This window comes from Lissotriton vulgaris, chromosome 11, assembly GCF_964263255.1.
Source record: "Lissotriton vulgaris chromosome 11, aLisVul1.2, whole genome shotgun sequence".
In the NCBI taxonomy this organism is placed as follows: domain Eukaryota; kingdom Metazoa; phylum Chordata; class Amphibia; order Caudata; family Salamandridae; genus Lissotriton; species Lissotriton vulgaris.
This window is the reverse complement of record NC_141699.1, coordinates 401,179,128-401,191,524: the sequence shown is the minus strand read 5'-3', so window position 1 is coordinate 401,191,524 and position 12,397 is coordinate 401,179,128. Positions and strand designations below refer to the sequence as shown.

At 46.1% G+C, this 12,397-nt stretch overlaps 1 protein-coding gene across 3 annotated transcripts in view; it reads left to right on the top strand.

The window, feature by feature from the left end:
* The window catches only part of LOC147679874 (uncharacterized), a 139,009-nt gene extending 131,802 nt beyond the window's left edge, over positions 1–7,207 (top strand). For all 3 annotated transcript variants that reach the window (XM_086943434.1, XM_086943435.1, XM_086943436.1), the window contains exon 5: positions 6,240–7,207. In XM_086943434.1, coding sequence (XP_086799560.1) covers positions 6,240–6,306 — 67 coding nt within the window. In that variant the 3' untranslated portion in view covers positions 6,307–7,207. The remainder of the gene's footprint in view (positions 1–6,239) is intronic.
* Positions 7,208–12,397: the final 5,190 nt, after the last annotated feature.

Below are 12,397 nucleotides of genomic sequence, written 5' to 3'. Positions count from 1 at the left end.
GAAACAATATAAAATTCAGTAGTCAGTGAGTTGCAAAATAGGGTAGCAATCACACAAGAGTATGCAGACTAATAACAATCAAGAAACAATAATATGGAAGCAGTACAATGTCTAATCGGGTAAGATTATAGCACCCCAGAGGGTGAGTAAACACAATGTGAAAGCAGAGTAGTAGTCAGTAATGGGTGCGTTGCAAGTTAGTGAGGCACTCAAGTCATAGTGTACAACCCAATAGCCAAGTTGGAAACCAATAATATAGCATCCGTGCGATGATTTAGATCCGAAAGCAGTCAAAAAGAGACTCGCATAGGTAAGCAATCAGAAGGCCGATAATGTAGGAGCCAAGTACTGTCATTGTTCCAGTATCAATAGTATTCAGGTGAATTTAGCCTGAAGGATGGCCTTCAACTCTTTCTTGAAGAGCACAGTGGAAGGGATAAGCCTAGTTTCTGGCGGGAGTGCATTCCAGATCCTAGGCGCCATTCCTGAGAAGGAGCGTTTGTATGTTTTTTCCTTCCGGAATCTCCGTGGTTTCAGGAGGAGGGTTTTTGTGCTTCTGTTGTATCTTGAGCCTCCTGAAATGGTCAGTTTTTGAGTGAGGTAGTTGGGTGACTTGTGGTGTATGGCCGAGTGCGTCATACATGCAATTTTCAGCTGAATTCTGGCTTCAATAGGCAGCCAGTTTAGGGCTTTTAAATCGGTGGATATATGAGAGTGTTTTCTTGAGCCAGTGATGAGTCTCGCGGCCGCGTTCAGGGAGGCTCTTAGGGGAGCCGTTGTTGTAAGGGGGAGCCCGCTGAGAGCCGCAATACCGTAGTCTATCCGAGGAATGACTAAGGCTTGAACAACAGTTTGGAAGTCCTTGGGTGGAAGAAAGGGTTTGAGTTTTCTCAGCTTGTTGATTTGGAAGTTGGCTCCTTTAGTTGCTTTGCTAATATGCTGCTGCATGTCGAGATTGCAGTCCAGTGTGATGCCAAGGGATTTCGCGGAGTCCAGGATGGTGGGCTGGACATTGAGTGCGGTTAGATGATTGAGCCATGTTTGGGTGATGGCCTTTTTCGTAGGAGGAGAGATCAGAAGGAACTCCGTTTTCAGAGCATTTAGTTTGAGGTGATTGTCGGCCAGCCAAGCTTGGGTCTTTCTTAGTGTGGCATTTAACAGTTTGATGTCTTCAGGGGATTGAAGCTTGAAGTAGAGCTGAGTGTCATCGGCGTACATATGGAAGTGTACCTTTGAAGATTGAAGCAAGGTGGTGAGTGGTTCCATGACGAGGTTGAACAGTGTGGGGGATAGGGAGGAACCTTGTGGGACGCCTAGTGTTACTGGCACAGGCGAGGACAGAGCGTTGTTGATCTTGAACTTCTGAGACCGGTTGTGCAGAAAGGATGTGTACCATTTGAGAACAGTCCCGGATATGCCCATTCTGGTGTTTAGGAGCTCCAGTAGTTTCTCGTGTTTGACCGTATCAAATGCTGAGGAGAGGTCAAGAAGGATGAGGAGGCAAGACTCGTTGTGATCAAGGATTTGGAGGGCGTCATCAATTATGTGTGTCATGGCCGTTTCCGTGCTGTGCTTTGCTCTGAATCCTGATTGGTGAGAGTTGAGGAGCTCAAACTGCTCCATGTGTTTTGTCAGTTGGAGTTGTACGCATTTTTCTAACCGTTTTGCCAGAGTGGGGATATTGGTGATAGGACGATAGTTGTTTAGGTCGGTCGGTTCAGCTGTGGGTTTCTTGAGTATAGGCGTGACTTGCCCAATCTTGAGGGAGTCTGGGATGAGCCCTTGTTGCAAGGAACAGTTGATGATTTTAGTCCAGAGTGGGAGGAGCAGGGGGGGTGAGGACTTTAACAGCATTGGCAGGTAGGGGGTCTGTGTGGTGATTGGCAGGTTTCAAGGTGACAAGCAGCTTGTGAATTGATTCTTCAGAATAGGTGTCGAAGGACGACTATGAAGCGTTGTTTTTAGGTTGAGTGTTAGTTATGCCTATGGAGCCGGAGTATCGACTTACATCCTTGAGGAGATCACTTCTTATAGTGTCGTTCTTTTGCTTGAAGAAAGCAGAAAAGTCTTCACAACTTGGAATAGCCTTTGTTGAGTTGTTAGGTTGTGGAGGTTGCGTTTTGGTTTGGGTTTTGACTAACTCGAACAGTTTTTTTTTAGGTCGGTTTTTAGCTTGATCCAGCTGTTAGCTAAAGAAGACTGATTTCGAGCGTTTGATTTTTCTGAAGTAAGCGTTTCTCTTACTCTTAAGCGCTCTAAGGTGCAGTGCTGAGGGGTCAGATCTCCACGAGCGCTCAGCCATGCGCATAGCACGTCTGTCTTCATTGAGGCTGCCATCGTACCATGGGTTCGAGTTCTTGGTGGCTACTCTCTTCAGTTGCAGGGGTGCGGCTTCATTGATTATGGCAGACATGGTGTCTAGGTAGTGATCCGTCAATGAGTGCACATCAGAGACGCCCATCGGGGGAAGGAGGAGACTGCCTGTGTGGGCAGGCAAGGAGTTTGGGTTGAGATTCTTCATGTCCCTCTTCCAAATCTTGGTTTTGGCAGGTTGAGCTGGGTTAAGTTTGACCTTTTCGTTGATGAAGGTGATGATGTGGTGGTCTGGCCAAGGCTCTTCACCACTGCGTCTTTCTGGTCGTTCCAGTGGAGGTTGAAATCTCCCAGGTAAATTTGATTGAGCTGTCGACCGGCGTTGGTGGATATCGTGTCCATTAGTTGTTGGGAGAAGGGGAAGTTGTCCCCGGGTGGGTGGTAAATAACATGAAGGGAGCACACAGGTTTGCCCTCACTAGTAATATCAAGGCAGATGAGTTCTCAGGAGGAGAGGGAGGGGGAGGGGCCTTCAGTGATAGCGAGGTTGCTCCTGTAGATGCATGCGATTCCCCCACCCGTCTTGCCATTCCTGTCGAGTCTAATAATGAGATATTCGGGGGGACTAATATGTCCATTATAGGTGTGGATGCTTCAGTTAGCCACGTTTCAGTCAGAATGGCTAGGTCAAGGTCCCTTGATAAGATGAGATCCGCAATGCCAGGGGAGTGTCTCCCGGCCGATCTGCAGTTGAGCAGGATACACTTTAGTCTAGGGGTGAGGAGAGTGGGTGAATGTTTTAAGGCGAGGGGGATTTTTTTGAGATTACAGGGGACAGAGCTTCTGTTGTTCAGTGTGGGGGGCCTGAGGGGATTTGTGGGAATCGTGGGTATGGGGAGGTGTGTGGTGGGTGGGCGTTTTGTGGGACCTGGGCCATATGAGCAGAGTAGATTGTGTAAGTCTCGGCCCGAAAGGGGGTTTGGGGTGCGACGGGGACGGCCGGTGGCCTTGCGATCAGGGATAGAGGGCCAGCGCGGGGAGAGATGCGTGGAATGGTTTGATGGGCGAATGGAGTCCTTGTTGGGCGGGGAAGTGTAGGGTAAGGGGTGCCTGGGGTGTGTGAGAAGAGGTTCTTTGATGGTATGGAGCTCTTCTTTGACTTGTAGGAGGGTGGAGATGATCATGTCCAGAGTTGGGTTGGGGATGGAATTGGAAGTGAGAGCAGTGGGTGCGTGTTTGAGTAAGGTAATGGGGTTGGCACTGGATCGAATGGGGCAGGAAGTGCGCGCGATGGAGCAAGGCTCTGAGGTCCTAGTAGGTGGGGTAGCATTCGATGGAAGAGAGAGTTTGTGAGCCGGGGGCGAGGATGAGGACAGGGGGAGGTTGATAGTGTGGGTGATGGCGCGTGTGGAATGCGGCGCAAGTGCGTTGAGGGATGAGTGTAGGCTGGAGAAGGAAGTAGTGACAATAGGATGGTGGGGGCTAAGAATGGGAGGGGATAGAGGATAAGGGGTTAGGTTGAGAGAGGTGGTGTTTTCCGTGAGTCTGGCCGATGGAGTGGGGTAGTGGAGAGTGAGAGTGAGAGTGGGGGGGGGAGAAAGGGTGAGGGTTGGTCATGTCGTGGGACGTGGGAGATATGCTCAAGGCGGTGGGGGTGGGTTCTGCGGATGGGTGATTGATTACAGAAGGATCTGCGACGTTCGCAGGGGTCGTGTGGGTGGGGGTAAAGGGAATGAACGCGGGGGGTGATCTTCGCCAGTGCATGGGGGAATTTGGGAAATATGAACGGGTGGTATGAATTGGGCAGTATGATAGGGTGGGTGACTGGTTACCGCGCAGGGGGGAGGGGAGAGGTGTGAGATGTTCCTCTGCTGTGATGGTGTGCGGCTGGTGTATATGGGGGAGAGGTCTATGTCTGTGATTGAGGTGTGGGGTACCTACAGTAGGTGGGTGAGTGACTAAGGTGCTGGGAGTAACGGGGGAGAGATCTATGTCTGTGATTGAGAAGTGTGGGGTAGGTATAGTAGGTGAGTGAGTGACTAAGGTGCTGGGGGTAGAGGAGAGGTGCGAGTCGTTTTGGGGCTGACCTATGCTAGACGGGTTGTGATTGAAGGCTGTGTGGTCAGGGCTGAGGGCTGGGGTGCTATGAGTGGGGGTCCGTGGATTGGAGAGGTGCTGTTTGAAGGTGGGGAACAGGTTGTCTAGTAGTTCCAGGTTCCTGTCTGAGGATTGAATTGGGACAATCCCGTTATTGTAGATAGTGATGGTGGTTCTGCCTGGGAAGAGTTGAGATGGTGTGATGGAGAGTGTTTAGCCATGAGCGGATTTCCTGGTAGAGGAGACGGTGAGTAAGGTGCGGAACGCTTTTCTCCATTGGGCTCTTCGTGTGGTGTGGAAGATGATGTCAATATTCATGGATCCATTCACCGATGAGAAGTAGGTGTCTACAAAGGGGGTTTCAGGGTGGGTCCTAAGGAAGTTATGTTTAAAGCGCTTAGCGGCTTTTTTGTTGAGTAATGATGGGTAGTTGATTTTATATGTGTGTTTGCCGATGGGATCCATGTTTTGATGGCGGTAAAGGTAGGCGCAGGAGGGTGTACAATAATGATATACAGGAGCCAAATACAAGTGCAAACAACAAATTACAAGTAACGAACGTGACACTGGTGAGCAGACTGAATATATGAGGTAGCAATCAGAATCAAGATGATATTAGTGATCTTAGTGAGCAATCAAAATATGAGGTAGCAATCGGTGCGACCCAAGAGAAAGTGAACTGGGTGCAGGTTACAAAAGTGAACAAAACACAGGTAAAAATATAATATTGATATAGGAGGTAGCATTGACATTAGTGTGCAATCAAAGTATATGCGGTAGCAATCAAAGTATATGAGGTAGCAGTCGGTGCGTCCCAAAGAGAAAGTGAACTGGGTGCAGGTTACAAGGTTTACAAGATACAAATACAAATATAATATAGCAAAATACAAATATAATATAGCAAAACATAGTCTATCTCTATCACAAGTAGTAGTGGAAACCTATAGGTATGACCCCAAATATAAGAGGTAGCAGTCTCTGTGTTACATGGGAAAGTGAACAGAGTGCCGGTTACAAAAAGGTATAATACTGCAGAAATGTTTATAATACAGATAGAGGTATAATCCTGCAAAAGAGACCGACATTCTGTCAAAAGTGAACAAAATACAAGTAAAAATATAGTGTTGCCACAAAAAAGGTAGCCACTCTATCAAGGCAGTAAGAATATATTGTTGCCACACAAAAAAAAGGTAGACACTCTATCAGGGAAGTGGTAGATACACCTAGGTGTAAACCCACGAATAAGTGGTGCCCCGCGGTATTTTACCTGCCCTGTCATAGGTTGGTAGTCTGCATTCTGATTGCAGGGTTTGTTTTGGTTCTATTGTGATGTCTCTGAGGTAACAAAGGTTTGTTGGTGGCCACTCTTGTGATTCATTTCAGAGAAACTCTTCTCACCCTGTAATCTCCCCTGGTGTATATTTTCTGTTAGGTTTATTCAAGTTAATATGGAATTTTACTGCTTTGTGGGATATCTTGCACATCGCCTGCGATTATTTCTGTGGCTTTGCAGTGCTCTTTTAAGCTGTTCTGACTTTTCCGTTCCCATTTGCAGACTGGTGTCTGATTCTCTTTGCCAGGATGTGCGATCAGTTGCATGGGTCCAATAGTATGTATAGCTGTAGCATTGATGAAATGTGCAAGTTGCGGGGGGGGGGGGGGAGGGGGGAGGTGGCAGAGAACCGCACCAAAACTATGTGCAAGATTTCTCTGGGTGTCCATTGAAATTGACAGGCAACTCTAAATGTGCGATAGGCTGTTTTTGGAGGTAGGTGCTTTTTGATCCCATAATAGCTTAACATTGTGTTTTTTTCTCATTGACCTCCCAGGCAGATGAAACGTCAGAGCCGCCGGCGACCTCCTTCAGGGCTCTTGCCTGAAAAGACGCTTTGTTAAACTTTATGTTGGGATATCCCTAAAACAGAACCTGCTAGGAAGGCAGGCACTTCAATGCTACTGTAGATGCCCAGCGCCAGAAAATATGTAAGCATAGGGCAGAGGTGGCAGAGTGAAGACCCCCAGAGTCTCTGTCTGGGGTCCAGTGCTCTGAAACAGACTGGGTCTGTTTTTCGTTTGACCAAGCTTTGGGTGCTTCCGGATTGATGATCAGTGTGCCGGAAGAGATTGATCTCTGGAGAACAATTTCTGAAGACTTAAGGGAACATGGACTGGCCGAAGCTGGGATCTGCTGTACGTGTCCATCAGGCCACCCCCTTTTCCGCAGATGCATGGAATCCGGCATCCTGCACGTGGAATACACTGGCACGGTGGTGTGAAGAGAAACACCACTGAGTGGTTGACTGAGAATGTGCCTGGGATTACACTGGATGTATGTTCGCCATGATGGCTTCTGAATGATACTAGCTCTTGGACTGCTAATGAATTCAGGGGCAGCAATGCTACTTTTTAAGAAAGTGGCCACCCTCTTAACTGCTTACGAGAACACTGGCACCATGGTTCTTTGTGAATAAGACTAACGGCTTGTAAATAACACATCGGCTATCATGACTACTTCTGAATACACTGACGATACATGGAATTGTGGGGGTAGGGATGGGAATTGTCTGAATAAGTTGCTGCTGATATTGTGTGGGGGTGTATGGGCATTTTCAAAGCTGCTGATGAATGCTGAGATTTAAGGCCAAGGGCCTTACTATGGAGGCTCCAAGTGTTCATACCAAGCACCATACACTGTCTTACTTTGGTCTGGACTAGCTCAGTTGGCAATACTCGTGGTGCCAAACAGTTATGAACCGCTTCCGGGAAAGATTACAATAAAACTCTTGTCGGACCAAAATGTGATTGGCTTGTGGTGTTCCGTTCAAAATACTTTAGAATTTACAATATCTGAATCTAATACATCCAAACGGTAGACCCGGGAAGGCCATCCAGTAGACGTGAAGTTCCATGAAGTTGCTGGAATGGCACAGCAAAATTGAAAGGGACACACATTTGAAGTTTGAAGGAATAGATGCAAATCCAGCGGACTGGCAGTGGGGTATTTCTGAAACAGCCTGGTGGCACAGGAAAGACTATCAGGAACAAGGAAAGTGTGTAGAAGGAAAATTAGCCCAGTCCTTCAAGGAGTGGGAGTTGCTTTTCTTTACATCTTTCAAGAAACGGCAGTGGGGTAGGGAAAGGATTGTGTGACCTCAGAGGTGTGGGCACTGTCACCAGGAAAATTATCAACAGTTGAGAAAATAATTTTGTTTCATGCTCCACACGGAGAGCAACAAATATTGTGGGAATAGAGGGTCTTAGCAGGCAAAAGATTAGGCATCTAGGGGTTATTTTAAAAAAAATTGAAGGTGGTGGTGAAAGGAGCAGAAATTCTGTCCCATAGCCAGCAGATATAGGAAAGATTGTACAGCGCTGAAGGAAGGACACAATACCCTCACTCTAGAAAAGCAGGAACCTGGAGAAGCTGGCACTAGCAAGCCAGACCATCTGACACTAGTGGAGGGTGCATTTTAATGAAAGCATTTACTACTGAAATAATTTTGGAAGATCTTCAAAGCAAGACCAGTTGATGGATTGGATCCATCAGGACTTCAGGTAAGCTTGTGAGACAGTTTATCACCAACGGTATGTAACGAGGTTGAGCAACTGTGGGTCAGAAGCAAAATTGTTACCTGGGTTATAAAGCGCTAACAGTCAAGAAGCGCTAGAAATTGAAGTTCAAAATATTGAGGGCTGCCAGTCTGAGTTAAATCTTATGCCTCGCCCGGCTCCAGAAATGTCGGTTACCTTCCCTGTGTGTGGGTATGCAAGTCTATCCAGTTTTTGATACCATAATATGTTGTATTTATTGTGCTATCAAGGACAAACTCCACCACACTGGGGTTCACAGCTCTGCACAGAGCAAAGGTGTGAGGACACCAGGCAGATCTAACCATGCATTGACTGGTTACTTCAAATGGATTGTTTAAGTACAACACTGCTCTGAATTACAATAAATGTATGTGTCTTGTAAAGCGCACTGCTGCCCTGAGGCGTCGTGGCGCTGTTGACCGCTGGGGAACCCGTCCTGGCTATCCCTGTGAGATGGTCCCTACTGTGTATCTCCAAGGTGAAACCAGGCATCACCGGCGAATGTGGGGGGCCGTTGTAGAGATGAGGCAAGCTAATGCCCAGAGTTGCCGAGTGTGATCCCTGGTTAGAGTAGGCACCGAGGCGAGAATTATCGAGTCCGCTGACCCTGCCGCGTCGGGAATTGAACCCTGGTCCTGGGCCGTTCTCTGCTTCCGGGTCTGCCGCCTCTAACCAGTGAGCCACACCACTCCACGCATAGGTGGATAGTGAGGAATAGGTAAGTAAGTAGTGGGAGATAACAATTTTCCAGCAGACCTAAGACTAGTTTGGCATCGTCAAGCATAAACACATAGACCGTACGTAGCATATTGGGCATGTGAACAGTACTCTGTGAGCAACAGAAACATCTGAAGGCTCTGTGTCATTGGTTTTGGTGTGAGAAACTGGACCGGAATTGCTGACGCTGTGAGTTAAGGCGGTTTTCAGCTGACGAAGCATGGAAGAAGTGATAAAACCGCAGAATCAGTTAAGGTGCAGCAGTGGTCATGAGTTGCCAACTAGGAGGTTGTTGTGATGCACAGGAAGTATGCAAATAACGACTTTTTTTATTTATAAGGAGAGCATACAATTCGGTTGGGTAATATTGTGGTTAGCCTTTTTTTGCAGGAACTGATCTACGTAGCGAAAAAAGACCACTGGGCCACGTGGAGAGGCTTTAATTTCCCCTTCATTACACAGTTTGTACAAGTTGGGAAGCTAAGACTCGAACCCGGAGCTTCTGTTTATCCAATATGAAATTCAGCAAGTAGACTGTATTGCGCTGAAGCCGCATGCATAGATTGATTTGGTTTTATATAGTGACTAAACAATTACTTTTGATACACGTGTGTGTGTGTGCGCGTGTGTTAATTATAGATGGTAACAGTGAATTACGGGGATGTTTTCCCCCAAGGGGTTCTGACTGACATCAAATGCACATCGAGAGCGAAGCTTGAGTTGGCTATAATGTCAATCAGAAACTTGAGGTGAAAAACTTCTCCTTAATTCACTTTTGACTCGTATATAATTTTATTTATGGCCCCAAAATCATCCTCCCTTTCTTTCAGCTACTACGCAGGAGCGGTTGTATGATGAACAACGCATTCCATTGCAACGCAAATGCCTTTACCATGCGTTCTTTTACACCTAATTTTATTGTAAAGCATGTATGCTAAAGGCCTATGCGTAATAAACATTTTCACTGACCCCTGCCCTCAGTCCTAAAGCCGGTACCCCCCCACCCCGACCCTTTTAAGACATTCCCAACCCCTGCTCTAAGATTACAGCACAACCCCCGCCTGGCCACCAGTTCTTTAAAAAAAATACTCTGCCCCTGCCCTAAAGCCTAAATCCGTGCCCCGGCGTGACTTTCCCATGACCCCTATCTCCTTAAAAAAAAAAAACACTCCCAGTCTAAAGCCCAAAATCCATACCCACCTGCCCCAGGCCCAGTCCGCCTTACCTTAACAAGAGGACGACAAGGTAACTCTTGTGAGGTGCGACACAGGTCATCAAGAGGAAGCGGAAGAATCTCTTCACTCCTCTAACGACACAGATAGTCTTGACCGTTACCAGCATATTCACTTACCACATGCGTTGTAAAAAAGAAGTGTGGTGAAGGCTATGCATGGCAACAGTGCACATGTTGTAACACATGCATGGTAAAGGCTCTGCATGGTAACAGCTGCGTTGTAATGGCTGTTTCCCGCAGGGGTAGAGGATTAGTGAGGAACCATATATAATGCAGCCTCATCTCCCTGTTCCAAAAAAACAACTTACCTGCCTCCCCGCTCCCCCTCCTGCAACTGGTTGTTCTGCTTTCAGTCAAAGCAGACAAGCAGCGCTGCGATGAGAGGCTCTCCGAAAGCCCTATCAGCCCTGTTACCACAACAATAGGTATCTGGTTTTGTTATCGACTGTTGCTATGTCATAGCATTGAATTATTCCATTTAGATACTGAAGTAAAGAGACTCTCTAGAAGAGCCATGCATAACAATGAGGTTAATGGCTTCTTTCTGCCCTCAGTTATACAGTGCCTTTTCTTGAGCGTGCACTGCAGACTGAATCTCTCGCCTCTTGGCGCCATGGCAGTGTGCGTGAGCGCCCTCGCCCTTCCCCAACAGCCTGGTTGAGTCAGCCACATTTACAAAACTCACAGATCATCGGAACTTTCCAAAACATTGTTGCTGGTTCCACGTGATTAATGCTGACTGTCCACGGGCCAGTGCAGTCTGTGCAAAGTTCAGTGTCAAACCAAGAGGCTGCAAAGAGTACAACTTCCATTACTCGCTCTAGCAACATCTGTGCTGTGATAGTAAAATAGTTAATATTACATATGATTATTTATGTGGCCCGAAACATTTTCTAAAGTAACTCCAGGCGTTTTAAAAACGAACGTTTTCACCCAATTCACAATCGAATTTTTTTTTATTATTAACCTCGGAAGAATGAAACGGAGTTGGCACTTTTGGGTCAAACCTAGAACTGTGCAGTAGACAGTTTCACTTTCTGAGGTATTCCACCGCCAGCTTCTTTTAATCAAATGTTCTTACCTACAAAGTTGTTGAGACTCTTATGCTTTTGAACAGAAACCCGGGGATAATATTTGATAGCTACTGTTTAACACTAAAGCGGATGCCTTATGTTTCCATATTAAACTTAAAAAATAAAATGTAATTCTTATGATGTGTAGATTTAGCGAAATGCCTTGAAGGCAGTAGGTCTGTTTAAGGTATTGACTTTGTCCCAGTTGCTTTTTAGTTAAATACCCATGTTTTCCAGGATATGCCAGGGAGACAAGCCTGAAATGCATAGGTAGGTGTTGGTAGGGCTGTAGGTCACTGGATCTGTATCACCAGCAAATATGTTTCGTTTCATAATCTTTTATTCGGTTACCACTTGTTTGCAACCATAAAAAGTACAGATTTAAAAACAGTAAAAAGTAAAAGTTATTTTACATGCTGATAATAAGAAAAAATAATTGCACAAAAGGAACAAGTTATCTGTCAAGAACTTGTCGTATCTTGATAACAGCTTTTAAAAATGTAACTGCATTTTGCTGAATGAATTGAGTCCAGATGTTGTAAAGAGAGAGATGCTGGGTAACATGTCCTATGACCAAGTGAACGGAGAAGCGGTAGAATCCAAGTTTTTCGTGGTAGTTTTGTAGTATATACAAAAGAAAGTAATATGTATTGTTGATTGGGTCGATAGTCCATCACATGGGCAATTCATAATGTCGCTCGACCAGTTCTGTATCCGTGGAAAATAAACCAGACGAAAGAAGGTGTTAAAATGAAATCTTATCACAAGATATTTTTCGTGGTTGGATAAATAATACATTGGGTAAGGTTGGATACTTTTGACAGGTTGAATTACTTTGATTTGAGAATTCAGAGGCTTTACGATCTCAATTGAACTACGAAGTTCTCTCAGGTGGTCCATACTTATTTTCTTTAGCTCTTTTCTCGAAACATCCTCTACGCTTGGTGGGTCGTCAAAGTATGAGCTACGACCAAGGTCTCTGAAAAAGTTCCCCACATATGCTAACCAGGGTATCCTTCGCCAGTTCGCTAGAGCCATACAGTCCATGATCAGCGAACGTGTCAGATGACACTCTGGTTTTGACCATATGCGTTGCCATAAAAGAATTGGTTGGGAACGTATGTTGTCAGTAATATAATCCATACCAAGCTCATTGTGGGGAAGCATAAATCGGAGCACTTTGTGGGAGGGCCAGTAAGTATTAGACAAACCCGTTCTCTACTGTTTGAATTGGCTCTATTGGGCCGTAGCCCCAAACCCCCGCGCCATAAGTGGCCACGCTGTGGCATTTTGCGTAATAGATTTTTAGAAGTTATGGGGGAGCTGGTTTGCCAAGTTTCCTAGAAAAAGAGACCAAGGCCGTTGTTGCTCG